Raw genomic sequence first — 22,901 nt, 5'->3', positions numbered from 1 at the left:
ACAGAGTACTCAGGAGGTCAATCCTGAGTTTATTACTAATAGACATCATAAGAGCAGCACAGGTACCCCAGGCCCTCGCTACCTCACAGGGTTGTGAGATCACCCTAGATATGTCTGCATATATAGTGTAATATGAAGTGTCAATCTGTTTTCCAGTCACAGTGTGCACCTATAACGCAGCCAGTGAATGCAAAAATGAACCTGTCAACAGAAGAAAAGTCAAAAAGAAACACAGACAAGCAGGACAGCTTTGAAAGCAATAGGTTGAACTTCTAACCTTTTTTTTTAAATCAAGCTGTACAGTTTAGAGAACCACAGCTCCACTGTGTTTAAATTAAAAAGTGTAAAAAGTTGTTTTTTTTTAAATGAACCATTTTTGATCACAAGTAGGTCTAGGCAAAACAATAGGGGATGGATTGGTGCCTGGCAAACAGTAGGCATTTAATAAATGCTTGTTGGTTAGTTGATGGGTTCAAAACTACCCTCAATTCTAGGACGGGAAAATATGATCCAAGGGTCTGAGGATAAAGCCGCAGTGCATTAACATGTATTTTCCTTCTATGTGCCTTGTCTTTCTCGTGCAGGGCCCTAGACTTGGGTGTGAGGAGTAGCCAGGACAGAGTCAGAGGATATTATCCCTTACTCATATCCAGTTCTCCCACTCCTGATTGACTGGTTCAGAAACCCCTGCAGGTTTCATCCTGCAGAGCCTAGCAGTGTCCCTTCCAAGTCTTCCCCCTCCTCTCTCCTCCTCACCCTCACCCCACTGTTGGCACAGGCATGTTCTAGAGAAGAGAGATTTCCCAGGAGCATTTCTGACAAGGAATTATTTGTTTCTAAATTCAATTATGCCTTTCAGAAGAGAACAGTTTTACCCAGGGCTTAGCCTTAGAGAAAACAAGGGGAGATCAGTATGCTGGTAGGGGAGACAAGGTTTTCTCATAAGCTCAGGCCTGTGGCCTCTAAGCCCCTGTCTGCACTCATTCCAGTCCATCTGACCCAGAGAGGAAAATAAATCAACTTAGAGATACCTGTGGGGCAGGAAATGTTTGCCTAGCTGTGACTTGCCCAATGTCACACAAGTAGTGTCAGTGGTGGGATTTTAACCCAGCTGCTCTATCTCCAAATCTGGCACTCTTAACCTGATGTTCACAAACCCACAAAGGGTCCATGGACAGATTTGGGGGGTTGGTAAATTTATTTTCTAATATTTTGATAACTGTTTCAATATGGTTTGTTTCCTTTGTAATCCTATGTACTTTATTTTTTGAATTTTAAAAACATTCTTCTGAGAAGGGGTCCATGACACAAAAAAAAGTTTAAAAAAATCCTGCATTATACCATGGTGCCTCCCTACAGGGGTACAAGTGAGCACAGCGTAAGCCAGCCCTGGGATGCCGTGCTTGTTCATTATCTCCCTAGGTCCCTGTATTTGACCCCATTTTCCATCTATCCTCTGTGCCTGTTGCTGCTCTCAAAGCTAACGACAAGGGATAGGAAATCTGGATGATCGCCCCGTGTCTCGTGCTCCTGCAGGAGCCTGGGAGCTGGAGCCTCCTTCAAGTCAAAGCTAAAATCCCACCTTCTACAGGAAGTCTTTCCCAATCCTTTTTCCATCTAGTGCCTCCTCTCCACTAATTATTTCCAGTTTATCTTGTATATCACTTGGTTGTACACATTTATTTGTCATCTCCTCCATTAGACCACAAGCTATTCAAGGGCAAGGAACTGTCTTTTGTTTTTCTTTTTATCTCCAGTTCTTGGCACAGTGCCTCACACGTGGTTAATACTTAACCAAGTGGAGCTGAACAGGGACTAAGGGAGGCAACCTGTAAGAAGAAAAAGAGGTAGCCTCACCAGACGGGAATAAAAAAGACCAGTGACTTATGTGTGATTGGCCTTGAAACTTGTCCCCCTCCTCCACTGCCCTTTAATTAAGACTGCCGAGGCTGGCTGCCTAGCGACGGTGCACCCTCCACTCCTGCCTCCCATACCCCATTATTTTTTTTTCTGTTGATTTCTTAGGTTCCTAGATTGAGAACTGACAAGGAACTTAGAGGCAATCTTGTCTAACCCCCTTTTTTTATAAGAAACTAAGGACAAAAAAAGTTAAATGACATACCCAAGGTCATACAACTAGCAAGTGGAAGAGCTGGCATTTGAACCTAGGTCCCATGATTTCAAATACAAATGCTTTTTTCTCCACTATACCATGCATGTTACCTTTTTCCCATTCAAGGTTGCCCTTAATGTTCTTTTTAAGCGGATTTTTACCAGGACACAAATCATCCTCCAGGCCCCTACAATGCGATTTGTTCCTTGTTTCACGTCTGCCTAGGACTTTATCTGGATGGTCTGACTATAGGAAGACCATTTCCTAAACTGCTGCCTAACACTAACATGGGTTGTTGCTTGTCCTTAGTTCCTGAAGAGGTCCAATGACATCAGAATTGGATCGAAGTGAGGGAGAGCTGTGCAAAGTCACCAGCCCCACCCTCTCTTCCAGAGTCATCAGAGGCCAGTGGCAAGACATAGGTCAGGATAACTGGCAACGGCCCTGGATGCAGTGGGAGACCTTGGCCTTTTAGAGTTAAGGTCTTTCTCAGGTCTGAGTTTGTCTGAGACAATGCCCATTCAGTAATTAAAGGCTAGATAAGAATAGAGGCAAAAGATGGCCTAGTTTCAATCTGGGAAGGGAAGATCCTCAGAGTTTCTAGCCAGCAGAAACAATTGCTATTACATGTGACAGTAGATCTGGTTGCTGTCCTAGGACTGGGATTAAGGCTGGGCTGGGGATTTCCAGCCTTGGCCCCACTCAGGAGAGTGAATTTGGCTGACTGTCTTAAGACTCAAAAGATAGGCTTCTCTGGCTACCATTGGCACAAGTTCTATTTCTGATTCCTCCCCACCCACCAATTCCAAATGTTTCAGAAAAGATCCCCTGACTATTGCAAAATAAGGGAACCTCCAATGGTGTATGGTATGGCCTTTCCTTGGAGTGCAAAAGAATGGGTGGGTCACAGCTGCACCTCTGACCCTAAACCCATTTGAGTTTCAAAGGCAGTGACAGATGCCTGCTATCAAATTCTTTATTCCAAGGGTTCCTGAACTTGAGTTTTTAATATTTTGGTAATTGGACTTCAGTATAATTGATCTCCTTTGCAATCTCATGTATTTTATTGCATGCATTTAAAAACATCATTCTGAGAAGAGATCCACAGGCTTCACCAGACCACTAGACCACCAGAGAGGTCTATAGCACATAAGAAGGTTAAGGATCCCTGCTTTCTAACCAAGAGGGTTCCCTAGGGTCCTGTTTTTTCCAACTCTGCCCCCATCAAACCTTTTGCTAAGAGCCTGAACCCAATGGCTGTTGTAGTAGACCTGGAGGAAGAGTCCTTGGTCAGAAAGACATCCTGCAAACCTTCTCTGTGCAAGGCCCAGGAGGTAAGGAAGGGGCTTCAGAGCATGGCACCAGCCTTCATTGTCTTCCTATGCTAGCAGAACATTTTATTTTGGTGCCCTGGATTCTTGAGAAAGGACTGGGCAGGTGTTAACAAGTCTATGCTTATCTAGGTGAAGAGAGGAAAGAGAAAGAAAAAAGTGAAGCAGCTGAGCTGGGACTGAGGTCGCGTCGGAGAGGCAGCCCTACCCTGTCCCACCCCGCCCTTCACTTCTAGCTTCTCTGCTTCCTTTCTCTCAAGACCTGCCAGACAGGCTGGACTAGGTGGCGGGGATATGTGCATGAGAAGCCGCTGACATTGGGAGTGGGATGGGGAAATCCCCAGAAATACAAATAGCACACTGAATACAGGTGTGTTAGGAACCGCCCAATATCCAAACCTTCAGGTCCCCATGCCCACTCAGCTCAAAGCATTCCACCTCCGAGGTGATGGACAGCCGTCAGACTTGCTATATGAATGCAAGCTATCATTATTATTATAACAGAGATGTAGCTTTATTTAAACGAGGACACATAGCTGAATACAAAGTGCACATCAGGGCCAAGCACACAGTGAGGTCAGGAAAAGGCCAAAGAAGGCAGGTAACAGGATAAGCAATCCAGGTAAGGGCACATCCTAGATCAGCAGCAGGTTTGTGGAAAGGTGATCCAAGAGACCTGCACAGCAGTGGTACCTGGGCATGAGGAAGGAGTGCCCACAGCCATGGGGTGAGGGGAGAGATCTAGAGCTGAGAGGAAATAAAAATCCATGTAGTCTAACTCCTCATTTTACAGAGGAGGAAACGGAGGCCCAGAGAGACTTGCCCAAAGTCACACAGGTAATGAGGAACAGAAGTAGGATTTGAATTCAGGTCTTCTGGCTACAGACCCCTTTCCTCCCCTGTACCACACTCCTGGAGTATGGGTGTGTATGTGTATGTGTGTGTATAGGTAAATGTGTATATGGATATAGATATATGTATATAAAGATATGCGTATATGTGAATATATGCATGTATTATATATGTATATGTGATTGTATCATATATAATAATCATCTAATTAGTAATATATATGTGTCATATATACATACATGTATACAGATATATGTACACAACCTACTTATACACGTACATGTGCACATATATAATCATATATACATACACATACATACATATACATATACATATATATGAATATATATATGAATATATATATGAATATATATATGAATATATATATATATATATAATATATATATAAAAATAAAGAGAGAGAGTGCCTCAGAACCCTCCATTATTTAGTTGAAAGCATGAAGCTCATAGAGGCACTTGGATCCAGGGAAGATGCCCTAAATATTAGAAGGGAACAACAGAAAAGTGGCTGGGCTGAAAGCAGAGAGTCTGCTGATTATGGGTCCCATTTACATTGTTATTTAAGGTTCACAACAACTCATAATAACCTCGTAAGATGTATAAGCCAAGTAGTATTGTTTCCGTTCATTACATTTGGAGAAATTGAGGTTTAGAAAAGTTAAATGACTTGCCCAGGAACACACAACTAATAAGCAAAGGAACTAGGCTTCCACGACTGGCCTCCAGTCCTGGCTGTAGCTGGCCAGCTCTAACCAACCAACCAATTAACAATTATCTATCAAGCTCCTGCTGTGTTCCGGTCCCTGGAGATACAAAGACAAAAGGGAAACAAGTCTCTGGCCTTCAGAAGCTTACATTCTCACCAAAAAGGCATACACAAATTACATATAGAGTAGACACAAAGTAGCCTGGGGGCTCGCAGAAGCCATGGGGAAGGGGGAAGGAGACCAGGAAAGGCTTTTGTAGAAGCCGATGCCTGAACTGAGACTTGCAGGAAACAGAAATAAAGAAGGGGGTATGCTCCAGGCATAGGGCAAAGCCAGAGCAACAATGTAGAGATGGATGACGGAGTGCTGTGAAGTCTTAGGTGTGAGGACCAGCAAGAGGGCAGGTGTGGGAAGTCATGTAAGGCTGGAAAGATGGGATGAGGCCAGATCATGAAAAGTTTTAAGTTCCAAAGAGAGAATTGATGCTAGAGGTAATGAGGAGTCCTAGGGTTTACTGATTAAGGAAGTGAGCTGGTAAGATCTGGGCTTTAGGAAAATCACTTTGGAGGTTGGTGGGAGGGTGAATTGGAGAAGGGAGGAATCTGAGGCAGGGAGACCAATAAGAAATGGAACTCCAGTCCCAACACCCACTGGCATGGGAGTCTCTCCTCGCTGGTGTAGATGAACACCCAGAACCTGCACGAGGGCTAGGGCGGTGTTGGTGAAAGCAGAAGAGAGGAGAAGCTGGCTCCTCTTCAGGCTCTAGGGTCTCTTTAGGATTCACTTCAAGGCTCTTCCAGCTTCACTTGGTCTGGGAGACTGCTCCTGAGCATGGATAGGGACCAGTTCTGTGTTCAGTGCCTTCCCAGGCTTCCAAGTTCTAAATGAATCTAGAGGGATCTACATTCAGTCAGGAAACAGGAGGTCTCAGGCCTCCTTCATGGTCTCTGATTTAACACCAGCCAGACATGGAGTGAGGGGGTCCTTGCCCTCTAGGAAGGAGATGACATTCTGTTTCTGATTTCGGATGGCCAGTTGTAGCACTGTGCAGCCAGTAGAATCCTGAATGTCCAGCCTGGCACCAGCCTTGATCAGCACCTTCAGGATAGCAGTATTGCCCTTGAGGGCCGCCAAGTGCACAGGTGTCCAGCCTACCTTGTTGGAAGCATTAACATCAGCCTGGTGCTCCAGGAGATTGATGATACTCAAGAACGCACCTCGCTGAACAGCTAAGTGTAACGGTGTCCAGCCAGTCTGCTCAGCCACGTTGGGGTCAGCTCCACTCTGCAGGAGGAGAGAAACCACTGCCTCTTCCCCTTGGCGTACTGCCAAGTGAAGTGGGGTCCAGTCCTTGCCCCCTTGTGCATCCAGGTGGGCACTATTCTCATGCAGCAGACGGAGAATCTCCAGGTGGCCCTGGAAGGCTGCCAGATGTAGGGGGGTCCAGCCCTGCTGAGTCTTCAGCTCGGTGTTGGCTCCATACTTGAGCAGCATCCTGCAGATAAGGTACTTGTCTTTGGCAACAGCTGTATGCAATGGAGTATAGCCATTCTGGTCAACCATGTCAGTGGCTGCCCCACTCTTCAGCAGGTGCTGGATTGCACGGACCTTACCCTGTTCCACAGCCAAGTGCAGTGGGGTCCTGAGGTTCCTCTGCTGGGCATTTAGCTTGGCCCCTTGGCCAATGAGCAGCTTAACCAGGCTAATGTGGCCAAAGTAGGCAGCCACGTGCAGTGGAGATTTCCCCTCCCCCTCTTGAAGGTTGGGGTTAGCATGGCGGGAGACAAGCAGCCGGGCCACATTCTCAAAGTTGTTCTGGGAAGCTAGGTGGAGAGCTGTCCAGCCCTCATGCTCCTGAGCATCCACCTGGGCACCATGGTCCAGGAGCAGGCGAGCAGTACGGTCATCCCCATTCTGGGCAGCAAAGTGGAGTGGGGCCCAGCCATCCTCATCAACTAGATTAGGATTGGCTCCTTGGCTAAGCAGTAGCACGCAGAGGTCAGATAACTGATCCTGTACAGCAATGATGAGGGGCGTATAGCCTTCAGCTGTTTGGCAGTCCACATCTACTTCCTGCCTCAACAGCAGCCTCACCTTCTCCACATTGCCCTCAGTCACCAGGAAATGGAGGAGGGTGACATTGTTCTCATAGATGCCCAGCTCTTCCATGCTTGAGACCAAGCTCTCACTGTCCGATAGCTGGAGCAGCCGCTTCAGAGATTCACCTGAGTCTGGAGAAAGGAAGGGATCTGAGTCCCCCAGGGGCTGTCCTGTCTATTCCACCACAGAATTATAGGACTTAGCTCTGCAAAGGGACTTAGAGATAACTTGGTCTATCCCTTTCATTTTACTGATGGGCAAACTGAGATCCGGAGAGCCTGTGTCTCCCTACAGGGCTACCCTTTACCCCCAAAAGACTAGAAGGGATAGACAGAGCTCTAGAAAAGGTGGTAAATCTACAACAGACTCCCTACTCCAGCATGTTGCAACTCTGAGTTTGATAGTCTCTTCCTGTTGTCTAATCTAATCACTCCTGTTATAATTAGAGTTTTATTCCCTCTTGTGCTACTATCAAAGGAGATACAGAGCAGTGAGATCAATAGAATGGATAGGTTTCCACCCACTTTCCCCCATTCAGACTCTAAGAGGATGGGACCAGAATGTGCCAATCAGTCGAGTGCCTAAAGCCCTACCATACTCTTATTTATAGCGAGCCATTTCAGAGGTGTTGAATTTCAGTGCCCTTTGAAGATCCTAGAAGTAATTAAATGGAAAAGGTGTGAGGGGTTGGAGAGATGGAGCCCAGTGGAAGGAATCTATTTCTTATTCTTCTCTGAATCATTTAATTGAGACTGTGGGGCCCTGTACTTACCACTCTCTGTCAGTTCCTGGCTGACTTCTCTACTGATCTTGGCCAGTGGAAGCAACATAAGACAAATAAGGAGAGACCAGTTTGACAGTCAGTGTCTCATCAGCTCACCAGCACTTCATGCCTCCTATAAGGGCCCCCATTTCTACTCCTTATTAGCAGTTCCTAGCCTTCCTATGAATTAGAAATTGAATTGTTCTTCCCACTGGTTATCCCAAGAGAACAGAGAACTTTCCTGTTGTTAGGTGAACTAGCTGGGGAAAAGCAGCCATGTCCCTTTCATATAAGCAACTTAATAGATAGACTATATCTCTCAGCTCAGACATGTTAAACACCCCCCAGTGCCCAGAGCTGAGCTTTCCAACAAGGGAGATGAGTAATGTTGTGTTCACTGGCTCAGAATGCAGGAGAGGAATAGAGTTTCCCATGAGGTCACAGAATCATGGAGACTTAGGGTTGGAAGGGACTCTTGAGGTCACCTGGACCAAGAATGCTCTTATGGTACAGCCAGGTGTGGCATCCCACCCAATATATACACCTATGGGCAGAGCTCTAGGGGGCTCCGCCCTTTTGGGAACCCCTCATTTGTTTCCCTGACCCTCAGAGAGAAGCCTTCCTTTCTCAAGAATCCTGGACACCCAAATAAAATGTTCTGCTAGCATAGGAAGGCAGTGAAGGCTAGTGCCATGCTCTGAAGCCCCTTCCTTACCTCCTGGGCCTTGCACAGAGAAGGTTTGCAGGATGTCTTTCTGACCAAGGACTCTTTCTCCAGGTCTACTACAGGGTTCTGGAGCAAGGACAACAGCATGTCTGTCTCAATAGTGATATCTGCTCAATGGGAGAGAAAGGGAAATCAATTGAATGTTGTCTATGTGTTCTCCATCTATCCCATATTTCTTCTTGAATCCCCTAACACACATGCTTGTACATGCATACACATATGCATACATACATGTACAGGTGATTGAGATTCTAGTCCGAGCTCTGTCACTAACCAGCTATGTGGTATTAGGCAAATGAGATAACTTTTTTGGGTTTCAGTTTCCCCATTTGGGCTTAGTTTCCAGGGGAGGAAATGTTCTGTTTTTGCCTTTATGTCCCCAATGCCTAGCACAGTGACTGTTATTCTATAGTAGGTGCTTAATCATTGGTTATTTAATCAAATCTGTTAAATGGAGTGGGATGTGTGTAAATTAGATAATCTACAAGATCTCTTCTAGCACTAAAGTTCAATGATAACAACCATTCAACCAATTAACAAATACTTATTAAACATCTGCTATATGCCAGGCACTCTGCTTGGGGCTGGAGATATAAAGACAAAAATTTTTTAAATGAAAGAGACATTCTACAGGAGGAGATAATGTATACGTGTGTGTGTGTGTGTGTGTGTGTGTGTGTGTATACACACATAAAAGTGTATATATACAAAATAAGTACAAGGTAATGGGGGTAGGGGAAGACTAGTCACTGGGGTATTATGGTAGGCCTTCACTTTATAGATTAGACAGCCTACTCTGGCCCTACTACTGAGCAGCTCATCAGTTTCCTGCCAAATTCTTGATTTTGGAAAGAGTTATTGTTAAGTAGGTTATGTAACAGAAAGATTACTTGGAGGCTCCAAGACTTTCAAGTTTCAGCTCTTATCTTTACTGACTAACATGATGGGAGGATCAGAATCATAGAAGCTTCAAGTTGGAAGATACGTCAAAAGTCAGCTAGTTCAGCTATACTACTTCATAGGGTCACAGTGGTGGAAACAAGTTTACCACAATATCTAGTGCAACTCCCTCATTTTTCAAATGTGGAAATTGAGGCCTAGAGAGATGAAGTTATTTGATCGAAGTCACATCTAATGGTAGAGTTAAGCCTGAAACCTAAATCTCCCACCTCTTGGTTCAGGGTTGTTTTCTTTCCACCAAGCTGCCAGCTCATATAGATTAATGGATAGGTCTTGTATCTTCTTTACATTCTCTCTCTGGTGGTCTTGCCTACTCCCTTGGTTTCATTGATCAACTCTATGAAGAATGACTTGTATAGATCTCTATCTACAGACCTGAGCTTTAGTCCATTCATTTCAAGAAGCATTTACTAAGTATCTACTATGTGTCAGGCATGGCTTGGTGTTGTGAATACAAAGAAAAAACATGAAATAGTCCTTGCCCTCAAGCAGCTTACATTCTCCTGGGAGGGGCAGGGGGAAAAGAGGGGAATATGACACGTAGAAGTGTTTTCCACTGCCTCCTGCCTATCTCCGCTGACACCTCAACTTCAACATCTCTAAAACTGAACTTAACAGTTTTCTCATGAAATCTTTTCTCATTCCCTCAGCTGCTAGTGATTCCATCCCCTGTATCTATTTTTATATAGTTATAGAGGTACATGTTATCTCTGCCTGCTAGATTATAAGTTCCTTGAGGGCAGGGACCATTTTGCTTTTGTCTCTGTGCCTCTAGCACCTAAAATAATGCCTACAGATTGATTCTTTTTCTGTCCATAATATCACCATCCAGACTCATAAGCCTGGAGTCACCTTTAACTCTTTCCTCTTCCTCACCTCACACTTGCAATCAGATGCTAAGTCCTGTTGCTTTTCCTGCCATAATGTATCTCATACCTAGCCCCCGTCTCTGCTCCCAACACAAATAGCTTTGTTCAGGTCCTTATTTCTTCTCAAATGCCTTGGTTTCATTTGTTTTTTTCAGCCATGTCCAACTCTTCATGACCCCATTTGGGGTTTACTTGGCAAATATACTGGAGTGGTTTGCCATTTCCTTAGGAAACTGAGGCAAACAGGCTTAAATGACTTCCTCAGGATCACATAGATAGTAAGTTGTTTGAGGATGGATTTCAAATCAGGAAGTCAAGTCTTCCTGATTTCAGGTCCAGCAGTCTATCTGCTATACCACCTAGTTGCCTCTTCTCAATATGGAGTACTGTAACAGCCTCCTTACCAATCTCCCTGCCTACAGGCTATTATTGCCTTTCTAGTCAAACCTACACATTGTTGACCAAATGATCTCTGTCATGCCTTGTGCTGATCATACTGTCCCTCTATTCATCATCATCATTAATTAAAAGAATTACTCATATTTATATGACACATTGAGGTTTGTAAAATGCTTTCCTAAGGAAAGGAATCTGGTACAGAGAGTTTTCTCAAGGAGTTTAGCCAGAAAGCTAAATGGATGATAGCTAGGAGGCAACAGAAGTTTTTTTCTTTTTTAAAGATGGGGGAAATATGGGCATGTTTATGGGCATCAGGGAAGGAATCAGTAGATAAGGAAAGAACAAAGATAAAAGAAAGTATGGTGATGATGATGGGGGAATTATGCTGGAGAAGAAAGGATGGGATGATATTAAGGGTACATATAGTAGAACTGGCCTTGGCAAGAAGGGCTATATCTTCATCTGAGACAAGAGTAGGGAAGGGGAAGCTGCATGAATGATAGGACATGAGTAGGAGAGGAGAAGAGTAAGAGAACCTTGGAGTTGGAAGAGGCTTCCAAGGCCATCTAGTTCAGTGGCATCAAGCTCAGAGGCTCTGAGAATGATCTCCATTTCTTTTTTGTTTTTTTGGTGATGGATGAGATGAGTTTCTCCGTTAAGAAGGTGGAATTGAGAGAGGTGCTATGGAAGGTTTGGGGAGACATGAAAAGGTTAGAATGGCCACTGTGGGGAGCATAATAACTAGTAGATTAGAGAGGCATTTGCGATTATGTAACATAAATCCATAATGGCCCTGATCAACATGGTTTTGTGCTTTCCCCCCAACTATTCAGCAGCATATGAATGGGAGAAAAGGAGAAACATGGCAGGAGTAATCCAGGGTTGGGATTTGGCAAAGCATGACTGGTGAAAGGACAAAGGGGAAAGGTATTTGAGAGTAGAGGAGACTGTAGAGATTAATTGGTTCACCAATGGATCAAGAGAGAAAAGAGAAGTGTATAGCTAATGCAGGAGGGATGGCTGGGGGAAGAACTGAGAGGCAGAGGGATTAGCAGTCATAGTGAGGATGAAGAACAGTGTCAGGAGTATAAGGCATAGGAAAAGATGGGATGATAAAAGATTATGATCAGATAAAAGAACTGTAGAGTTCATGAAAATGGAAATAGGATAGTTAGGGGTGCATCATTAAGATTAAGGTATAACCATCTCTGTGTGTAGCTTAGGTAGGATGAAGAATAGTTCATGGGAGTTGAGAAGAATGAGGAGTTAGGCTAGCCAAGAGAGCATGAAGACTGAAGTCTTTTAGCAGGAATTGGGAGGGAGAGAGAATATAAACATAACATTGAATTCATTGAGGAAGGAAGGAAAATATTCTGAGTTGATAGATAATAATCACTAGGATCTGGAAATAAAATTAAATGTTTTCCCCACAACAACCCTGTGAAGTAGGGAGTGCAAGTATGATTATCTACATTCCAGAGATAAGGATTTGATTATCTTCATTCTGGAGAGGCAATGTAGCTTAGTAAATAGAGGAAGACCTCAGTTCCAGTCTAGTCTATGACACAATTGGCTATCTGACAAGTGCCCTAAAGAAATGACTAAGAATGTAAGTTGTAAATTAAGAACTGCTCTGCATAGAAAGACAGTGTTTCCTCATTGGGGTGGTCCCTAGGCCAATGAAATGACAGTGTTAGTAACTATCTATAGATAAGGAAACTCAGACATTTAAGTGAAGTGACAAAATCATTTCCCAGTATCTTCCAAAGAAAATAAACTTCAGAACTTGCCATTCAAGCCCTTCCATAATCTGGCTTCAAGCATCTAGTCTTATCTCATTCTATTCTCCACCGAGCATTCCAGCCAACTTGGACTACCATCCCTCCATTATGCTCATCCTGTCCTCCCCAGTATCTGCTCCTTCAGTCAGGCCATCTCCCCTTGCCTAGAGCAGACTCCCTTCTAAGCCCTGTCATCTCTGCCACTTGAAATCTCTCCTTCCCTTCCGCAACCAACTTTAATGTGTCCCTTCTTCATGGAGTCCAGGTAAAAATTGCCTCTCCTGTCTCAAACTTCTCCTGGTGCTTTATGCGATACCTTTTCTCCTTTGCATTATAGTTACTTGTGAACTTGTCCTTCCACCCTTTATATTGTAAGCTCTTTGAGAGGCTTGTGTGATCTCTGACATAATTTTATCAGTGGGAATGATATTAAAGAAGAGGCATTAATATCTGCTTTGCTGCTGCCCCCTAAGGACCATGGGCCTTATTCCATCTGGTTTGCAGCTGAAACCTTCTATATGTGTTGTCTTTCCCATCAGAACTTGAGCTTCTTGAGAGCAAGGACTGTCCCTAGTGCTTAGCACAGTTATTTACACATGGTAAACCCTTAAAAATGCTTTATTTATTCATTCACTCATTCATTCATATTTGTCTTTGTTTTCCTGGCACCTACCATGATGACTTGTATGGAGTTCAAGCTTAATAACAGATACCAGTTGAATTATCTACATTCCAAAATGAAAATAAGTACTATTAAGATGGACTAGCCAGCCCAGCCTTAATGAAGAGGATTAGCTGGGTTCAACTTCAAGAATCCTAATGAAAACCATACAGCACACTGTAGGTCACTGAGATGGCTGCCTGACTCCTACCTTGACTCATCACCACACCTCTTCCCTCTGGGCAGCCTTGGCTCGCATCCTTGCCTTCAAGCAAGCTCCACATGAGAGTGGCTAGAGGTCTGAATTAAAGAAGACCTGAGTTCAAATGCCACCTCATACACTTCATAGCTGTGATTAAGCAAGTCATATTAACCTTTCAGCCTCAATTTCTTCATCTGTAAAATGATAATGGTAACAGTACAAACCTCATAGGATTGCTGTTAGTATCAAACGAGATTATACATACATATACACACACACACATACATATATACACATATACATATGTATATATTTATCACCTTGTAAATCTTAAGATGATACATACATATACATAAATATGGATGGATGGATGTTTGTCATCATAGACATATACAATTGGAAATATGGATGATTACCAGTGAAACATGGCCTCTTCTTAGGGTCTTGGTCCCAGCAGCGCTTCATCAAGTCTACCATCTGCTGGCCCTCACCTGGCCACTCATCTGAGATGGACTGCAGGGAGGGTCGGGTACCAGCAGCCACACGAATAATGATGGTCATCATGTTGAACCCTGAGAGAGACCATAGATCGGGTCTGTGCTGGTGAAGAGGGAAGGGAGGTGATAGAGAGAATAAGAGGCACTGAGCCTCCTATCTCCACACAGTAAGCAGGGGCCAAGGGCTGCCTTTGGCTACATGAGTTCCCCTACTTCAGTCCCTCTAGAAGTTACCCAGGCTAGAAGGCCAACCCCAAACAAGACCATTGCCCCATGCATCTTCATAATCTAAAGGAGATGGTGCCAATGCACATGGAAACAAATATGCCAAAACCCTGTTTTCTTGAAAGCTTTCATTTTCTCACTTTGCTATTTTTTGAAGATTTTGAGACATTCTATATTCTCAGCTGCTGGGTGGGAGTTATTGGGGGGGTGGAGGGTGGAGGAAACTCTTTGAGGGGCAGGAAAGTTGGGTTAAAACCAGCAACTAGAAAGCCTGTGGGTTTGAAGTACATTTTAACTTTTCTCCCTCCTTTCTTTCCTAAGGAATGTGCTCTGATTTGGGGAAAACCAGGTCAGGATTCACCTGTTTCTTCCTGGAGCCTCACAGCTCCCCCCTCCTTCAGCTCTGATATAAAGTTCTTTCTCTGAGCCCCCAACCTCACTCCCACTTGCTCACTCCCATCCCAGGAGACAAGGAGGTTGTGACTAGGGAAAGAGAGAGTGAGAGAGGATAGAATTAGAAAGGGTGGCGGGGGTCAGAGGGACTCAGAAGAAAGGAGAATGTTTCTCATACAATTTTTTTGGGAAAAAAGACCATATATAAAGTCTTTTAAAATGGGACCTTCCTTAAAATAGGGGTAGGCAGGGAAAATAAAGGCAGAGATACATGAAGGAATGAGAAGAAGGGGTACGAACAAATGTCACCTTCTACACCTACTCTATCTAAGCCCATAGCTTCTTCTCTGTGACACCCCCCACAGCCACCACCCTCCCGGATTCTATCCCCGGGTTCCGTACCCTACCAAACCCACAGTGGCAGCCCTCAGTATACTACCTGGGTATGGCTTCTTCTGGGTAAGAATCTCCCAAATGACAATTCCAAAGCTGTGAATAATAGAAGTGTCTCCCTAAGTGAACCTTCTCAAGAATCCACAAAGTCTCCAGCTTTCTAGACCTCATGGAAGAGACAGACTCAGTTATGAAAAAAACAGCCCTCCCTCCCTGCCCATCCCCCAGCCCCAGGTCTGTGCATCCCACCTGCCCCTGGAAAGTAGATCTGGGAGATTAGATCTGTTCGACTCCCTAGAATCAGCTAGGGAGTGACCCAAGTGCAGAGGGACTGCTGACCAAGCAGAAAATGTGGTAAGCAGCTCAGCTCAAGCCTCACAACAGTACATCCACCACATACCACCCCAGCAAGGAGTGGCTTTCAACTCGAGCTAAGCAAAGAATTATTAGAACAGTAGAAATGCAAAAAGATCCAATGGAGTCTCCAAGATTCAAAATTAATAAAAAGATCCCTCTGTCTTCCCCTTACCTGTACACGTCATATTTGGGCCCAGGTGCTTTGGTGCTCTCCAGAAACATTTCAGGGGGAATATAGCTGAGTGTGCCCCGAAGGGCTGACCTCTCAATGTACTGCATTCGTGTTGACTGCTCCATCCACTTGGATAGGCCAAAGTCTGAAATCTGGTAAGGGAGTCACGGAGGAGCTAGGATGGTGACTGATTTACAGGGACAGAGAGTTACCTGTTGTTACCTGTCCCCTGGCCCATTCTTCCCCTCCACCACTGGCCAGCCCATCCGTTCACACCAGCATTCATGGCTAGGGATCACAATAGGTAAGGACATTGTATCAGTAGCCCCCTGGGTCCTGACAATCCTACCACAATTCCCAAAGCACTTAGAAGTGCCACGTTCTTTAAAGGGATACCAACTGTGATAATCATATACTTACATCATTCTATTTCTCCTGCTTCTCCTCACCAAAAAGGATTTCTCAGAGATTGTTTCATTTACTCACACTTGGGAAATAGGGAAGGGTAGCATTATTCTCCCACTTTAGAGACAGGTAAACTAGAATCTGGAGGGTGACATTTTCCCCGGGCCATACATCATATGTCAATGGTGTGCTCTACATTACAATCCACATCTCCAGATGCCCAGCCAAATGTGCCAGACCCTATCTGTCTTTCAAGCATATTCTCTGCTTCCAATAGGTCCTTTTGGAAATGTGTGTCTTACAACCTAATGTAGGTTTAACACATAGACAGCTAACAAACAACCTATGTTTAGGATTCTTTTGGGGAAATGAGCGAGAACTTTTAATTGGCTCCTGATTCTCAGGGTATCCTCTAGAGATTTCCCATACACCACTTTTTGTGTATCCCCCTTCTCTGGGGATTGGGGGAGGGCTTAGGCCAGGGGAGTGGAGAATGCATGGGGCCCTTCACCTTGGCGTGCATGTTGCTATCCAACAAGATGTTGCCTGGTTTGAGGTCCAGATGGAGCAGAGGTGGCTTAATGCTGTGAAGGAAATTCATGGCCAAGGCAGTCTCATGGATGATTCGGAACTTGAGCTGCCAAGAGAGGCTATGGGTAGGCAGCATCTTCTCTAGAGAGCCCTCGGCCATGAACTCCATCACAATGCCCAGGGGCTGCTGGCACACTCCATAGATGGAGACGATATGCTGGAACTTGATCTTTTCCATTTTGGTTGCTTCTTCAATGAGGCATTTCATGTCTGAGCTAGAGAGGAATGGGGAGGAGAGTGTTAATGAACTAATCAATGGATTAACAAACTAACAAGGCACTGTTCTAGGCTATGAGGGATGCAAAGCCATAAAGAATACAGCTTCTGCTTTCCAGGGGCTTAGAGTCTATTTGGGGGGGGGGGAAGCTGCACACACACACACAATCATATATAACAGAACAAAGTGATTGGTGCTACAAAGAGAATAATGCAAAAATAAGGGTAAACCTTCCCTAACCACCCCCCAGATGAAAGTCATTCCCTTCCATCTGAACTACAGCAATACATTTATCTATTTCACTTATCACACACCTACCTGTGTCACAATATATGTCTATGTTGGCGTGGAAAGTCCTCTTGCCCATCTATGTCTGAGGGAAAGTGTAAAGTCTCCAGGATGAGGCATCAAGAAATTTGGGAGCTAGTCCCGACTCTGCCATTAGCCAATTATAGGTATTGGGGTGGGTCACTTGAACTTCCTAGGCCTTACTTTTCTATCTCTTAAATGAAGGGTCATGTATACAGGGAGCTAGCCCAGTAGAGTGCTGCATCGGTAGTCAGGAAGATCTGAATTTAAATCTGTCCTCGGGCACTTACTAGCCTCCTGAGTCACTTAATTGCCACCTGCCTCAGTTTCCTCATCTATAAAATAGTGACAATAATAGAAACTACCTTAAAGGACTGCTGTGAGGATTCAATGAGATATTTGTCAAGTGTTTAGCCAAGCTAAAGGTACTATATAAATGCTAGCTATTGTTAGAAAACTAAGGTTTTTTTCCTTTAATATTCTTTAAGTCTGTGATGGATAAAGATACAATTTTTTTTTTCACATTGAGCAGGAAATAGGAGGAGATGGAGGTAAGGAACAACTGGCAAAATGTGTTTTTTCCCCTTAGCTATTTTTTTAAAAAAGATTATTTTATTTTTAAGTTATGAAATAAAACAACCATTTCCATAACATAGTAAAATTTAAAAAAAAAGATGATTGCACATGAAACTGCAATTTTTACAGTGTTATTCTTCACATTGCCCATGCAGAGACCCAAAAAGAGCAGGGCCCGAAGGGGATAGAATCACCAGAGTCAACCAGAGATGGCCTGAAGAAATGTTTGAGATCACCAGATCCCCTTAGATCGTGGGATAATAGGGCTATAGATTTATATTATACAGGAGCATAGAGATCTGGAAAGGGAAAAATGAATCTGGAAATACGAGTTTCTCCCTAAGTGATTCTTCTCAAAACTCCATGACATCTCTAGCTTTCTGCAACCCCATGGAAAAGTCAGACCCAGTCACAGACTTTTCACATCATGGAGAACCATCCCTCCCTCCCTCCCTCCCTGTTTATCCTTAGAAGCCATCAAAGATCACATCATCTAGATAGAAGACTCCACTCTCTGAGCCCCAGTTTCCTTATCTGTCAGATGGGGACAATACTGTCATCTCTAGAACTTATATCATGGTTGTTGTGAGGCTGAAATAATATGATGTATGAAAATGGGTTGTAAAATCTAAAGTTTTATATAAACTGCAAAGATACTGACTGACCCAGGATGTCCAGTCCTCCCCAGTCCCACAGGGCAGATGTCCAGGGAGGGATCTGATATCCCAAGGAGCCCTGGGAAGACTAGGTGATTAGAATGATCAGACTTCATCTCCCAACTGTTTCCTCTACAGCAGTATACAGAGCAGGCACATGGTTTATTCATAAGAAACACTGAGCAAAGAACAGAGAGGGAGAGGGAGTGTCAGAGAGAAAAAAAGGAAGAAGGGAAAAAAAAGAGATGACAGAGACAAAGAGTAGCAAAAACATGCAGATAGACAGCTGGTGAAAAAGAGACACACGTAAAGAGATAATGTGAAGCTCCAGGCTTTGATTTGTAGGTCTATGCCAAGAGCTGGGTGTGTCTACAAGGGTCTGTCTGTTCTTCAGCACCGGGCGTAGGAGCCCCTAGATGGGAAAGCTGCGCAGGAGGACGCAAGGAGCCCCCTCCCACACGTGTAAGCAGGTACGTATGTAAGCATATCCATACAAACACAGAGCTTCTCCCTCCGTAGTATGCCTCATGTCAGCTTGCACGAATCAAGTACCATAGCACCCACCTAACAAAATAATTTCCCCAAAGTCGGCAGGGCCAATACCTATGATGTCATGCCCCAAGCCAGTTTTCCCTAATTCGTGATTGCTGTCCAGCTCTTCCCTCTACTGTTTTCTCCGTGGGAATAAGTAGTACTGGACAAACGTCCTGCTCTCCTGGGGGTGATGTGAACCTGTAGCCATTCAAGTGCAGAGGAATCCCATCACCTTGGCAGTTAAAAGGGAGAAATCATCTGGGTGGGAGCAAGTTTGAGAGGTTGAAAGACACAAGACTGCACGAAGTTCAACACTCTGAACCCTCGGAGACAGAGCTTCAGCGCTGAACCTCAGTCTTGGCCAGGGCACCGCTTACAGGAAGTCTCCCAGGGTTCTTTCCCTTGGAGCTGAAGTAGGAAACTGGGAGACCAAAGGCTAGAGAGAAGGGGAGGAGGGCGGGAAGAGCAGATACCTGGTGGGGCTGGAGTCCGGCAGCAGGCAAGGGGAGCACTTGATGGCATACTCGGTCCGCCAGCGTTTGTGCCGCACCCGGAACACCTGCCCGAAGCCCCCGCTGGCCACGCGCTGCCAGTCTCCTTCGAAGTCGTCCCGGCTGAAGATGGTCAGGCTTCCCAGACGCTGCTCCACCCCCAAGGCCATGAGGGCCGTCCTGGCTGGGCCAAGCCTCCCGGAGCTGCCTGCGCTGCTGCAGCCGCGATCTCAGCCGTCGGCTCCAGCTCATTGGCAGGCCAGCCCCGGGTGTCCCGGGACGGGAGCCTCGTGTCCTTCCTGGTTCCACTGTGCGCGCGAGGGTGGGGACCCAGGAGGGGAGGCATCCGCACTTCACTGCACCCCACTACACCACACCCTCTCTTCCCCGATTGAGGAGGAGCCGGATGGGCCGGGACTAACATGCCCGGGGGAGCCCCCAGTTCCTCCAAGGGTGTGGAAACTGAGACGACACATTAGGGGCGGGGATTGGAAGAAAAACCTCCGAGACTTTAGCACTGGGGTTAGGTAGAGAGCCTCAGGGCCGGGTCAAGGTGAGCAATGCCAGCGGAGTTGGGAGATAGGGGTGTCACTTCTCTGGCCCCAAGCCAGCATAGGCATTTCCTTGTTCTAGACTGAGATTTGGAGGGCCCCTTGGAAAGAGTGCCATCAAATGAGTTGAGTTCAAGCACTTGCCAGTGTGTCCTTGGGCAAGTCATTTGAACTAGCTGTCCTCTAAGGTCCCTTCCAGGCCTAGAGGTATGATCCTACGATGGATACCTCTGGGCCTCATCTGTTTTCTCTTTTGTAAAATGGTGGGAGGTTGGATCAGATGATCACTAAAGCCTCTTCCAGAGCTAAATTGTTAGGCTTCTGTCTCAGAGTGGAAGACATTACCTGAACCCGAGAGGCCAGGCCCAAGGAAAGAAAATGTGGCTGAGATATCCATGGGCTTTGTCTGATCCTGAGCATCCATCTAGGTACTGGAGCAGGGAGGGGGAATAGATTTCAGCTGTTTGTGTCCTAGGAGCACCAATCCTGAGAAGGAAGGCAGAAAAAACAGCAAATCTCTTCCAAGAGGGGTCCTGGGAATGTTGCCTTCCCAGGAGACCTCAGAAGCTGGGAGTGGGGAGAACCTGTCTCTCTGCTGCTAAGGAAGGGGCAGATCTGCTTTTAGACTGGGGAAGAGATGGAAAATGATCATCACCTCTGGTAACTGGGTGAGTCAACGACCTGGATAGGGCCAGCCACTTGAGTCGAATTCCAGCTTGTGGGGATGGGCTAAGGGACACATTTTCAGCTCCTTATTACTCAGACCCACACTCCAGCCCAACCTAAATCCGAAAGGGCACCTTTGTCCAGATCTTCTTTTAACTTAAAATCCTTGAGGGCAGGAACAGTGTTTGCTTTTTCTTTGTATCACCAGGCTCAGTAATTTTCCCGAGGCAAAGCTCACCCCTTTATTTTTAAAGCTCATCTGTGTCTTATTTATACAATCCTTCAGTGAAGTTATGTGGCTCTAGATGATGTTATAGCACAATTTTAGAAGAATCCGAGAGGCAGGTAACCCAAAAGGCATTGGGCTGGTTCATGGGAGGTGTGAGCAAGATGCAACAATGACTTGTACTTGAAAAGTGAAATAAAAGGAATCATCCAGGAGATGTCTGACTGGAAAGGGAGTTGAGGCTGTCATGTAGGGAAGAGGGGGATGACAGATGAATAGCCTGGGTGCTGCCCTGGCATCTTTGAAATATGAAAAGAACCAGAGACCTCTTCCACTTTAGTTAGATTCCTTGTGGAAGATTTACAGCTGTCTCAAATGATGCCCCCCACCCCCAAAAAAGAAGTAGGAGAAGAAAGAGAAGTAGGGGAAGAAGAAGAAGATGGTGATGATGATGATGATGATGATGAGAAGGGGAGGAAGAGGAGAAGAAGTAGGGGAAGAAGAAGAAGGAAAAGAAGAATCTGCAGTTTTGAATTCACACTGCATATTTACATTGGGCTGAAATTAAATACCGTATTTTAGTTACCATTTTGGAATTAATTACCACCTTTGGGCAGCTAGGTGGCAGAGTGGATAAAACAGTGGGCCTGGAATCAGGAAGACCTGAGTTCAAATTCAGCCTCAAACACTCACTAGCTATGTGACCTGGGCAAGTCATTTAGCTTCTGTTTGCCTCAGTTTCCTCCTCTGTAAAATGAGGATAATAACAGCTCCTCTACCCCACAGTCTTTGAGAGGATCAAATTAAATAATATTTGTAAATCACTTAGCACAGTGCGTGGCGAGTAGTAAATGCTATAAAATGTTAGCTATTATTCTTTTCATAAGTATAACTTGGAATAGTGCACACTACTTCAAAAGGTTCACTATTTAAAGTAATTAGAACCTAGCTGTATCTGGACGTGAAGAATGTCAGGTTGGTGTGTGAAACTGGGAGCAGTTTCAAATTCCCTATCTGATCTCTTTTTAGATGCCAAGAAATTTGGGGGTTCCAAAGTATCAAATTAATTCCACTTTTGACCCAGTTTTTCTCTGTCTTTCCTTTCACTAAACAAATATCATATACTTGGAAAAGACTGTCTTCTTGAGAGGGGGAATGGGGTCCTTAGCCTGTATTCAACTCATCTCCAAGCTTCTTCCTTGCTTGGGTTCAAAGAGGCAACACTATGCACCATGCTGTAGAGAAAAAAAGCATTAGATCTGAAAACAGAGGACCTGGGTTCCGATCCAGGCTCTGCTGCTCACTAACTGTGTGACCTTGGGTAAATCACTTCTCTCTGGACCTCAGTTTCTTCACTTTTGAAATGAGGGGGTTGTTGGACTAGATGATCTCTAAGAGCTTTTTGAACTCTAAATACTGTGATCATAAAGATTCTAGCTCTCTAGGACGCATAAAAGCACCTTCTTTTATTCAGCCAGGACTGAACTCCATTGGTTGTTGGGCCACCTCCAGGGATTCCAGAATGTGTTAAAGATACAAAATCACTGTATTGGAGATGCTTGAGGCCTTTGAACTGGCTCCTTTACTTTCTTTTTTTAATTAATTAATTTGAATTTTTTTTGAGTTTCAAATTCTTTCCCTCTAGCCCCTTCTCCACCTATTGAGAAGGCAAGTAATATAATATTCATTATACATGTGAGGTCATGCAAAATATTTCTTTATTATCCATGTTGAGAGAGAGAGAGAGAGAGAGAGAGAGAGAGAGAGAGAGAGAGAGAGAGAGAGAGACAGAGAAGGAAGGAAGGAAGGAAGGAAGGAAGGAAGGAAGGAAGGAAGGAAGGAAGGAAGGAAGGAAGGAAGGAAGGAGGAAAGTTTGCTCAGTTCAGTCATATGGAGAGGAAGGGATTAGTATTGTTCCCTTTGGCCCCAGAGGACAGAACAAGGAACACTTGGTGACAGTTGATATTAGGAAAAAATTTCCTAACAATTGGAGCTGTCTAGAGTGGGATGGACTCCACTAAAGTTGTGTGGCTTGCCTCCTTGGGGGTCTTGGTGAAGAATCTGGATGACTACCTGTCAAGTATGTTATGGTAGGGACTCCCTTGGTGTATAAGTTGGACTAAATTTGAGGCTGCTGAAATCTTTTCCACGTCTCA

General features: G+C 44.8%; 1 protein-coding gene across 1 annotated transcript; it reads right to left on the bottom strand.

Moving 5' to 3' along the window:
* Positions 1 to 4,724: 4,724 nt before the first annotated feature.
* On the bottom strand, positions 4,725 to 19,705 carry ANKK1 (ankyrin repeat and kinase domain containing 1). Its single transcript, XM_020989747.2, has 8 exons — positions 19,285 to 19,705; positions 16,440 to 16,734; positions 15,524 to 15,675; positions 15,041 to 15,090; positions 13,903 to 14,058; positions 8,603 to 8,721; positions 7,897 to 7,933; positions 4,725 to 7,255 (listed from the first exon to the last, which is right to left on the bottom strand). The coding sequence occupies exons 1-8, from the start codon at positions 19,470 to 19,472 to the stop codon at positions 5,952 to 5,954; spliced, it is 2,301 nt and encodes a 766-aa protein (XP_020845406.1). The 5' UTR covers positions 19,473 to 19,705; the 3' UTR covers positions 4,725 to 5,951.
* Between the last annotated feature and the right edge of the window lie 3,196 nt (positions 19,706 to 22,901).

Source organism: Phascolarctos cinereus, unplaced genomic scaffold (genome assembly GCF_003287225.1).
Source record: "Phascolarctos cinereus isolate Bilbo 61053 unplaced genomic scaffold, phaCin_HiC Scaffold_726;HRSCAF=1367, whole genome shotgun sequence".
Lineage (NCBI taxonomy): Eukaryota > Metazoa > Chordata > Mammalia > Diprotodontia > Phascolarctidae > Phascolarctos > Phascolarctos cinereus.
This window is presented reverse-complemented; position numbering and strand designations above follow the sequence as displayed.

Bases quoted from the DNA above. Each gene is read 5' to 3' on its own strand.
- ANKK1 (XM_020989747.2), bottom strand. From the start codon at position 19,472: ATGGCCTTGGGGGTGGAGCAGCGTCTGGGAAGCCTGACCATCTTCAGC. The intron at 16,735-19,284 runs GTATCTGCTCTT...ATTCCTCTCTAG, and splicing joins CCGGACTCCAGCCCCACCAG to CTCAGACATGAAATGCCTCA. The intron at 15,091-15,523 runs GTAAGGGGAAGA...TATTATTCACAG, and splicing joins CCCAAATATGACGTGTACAG to CTTTGGAATTGTCATTTGGG.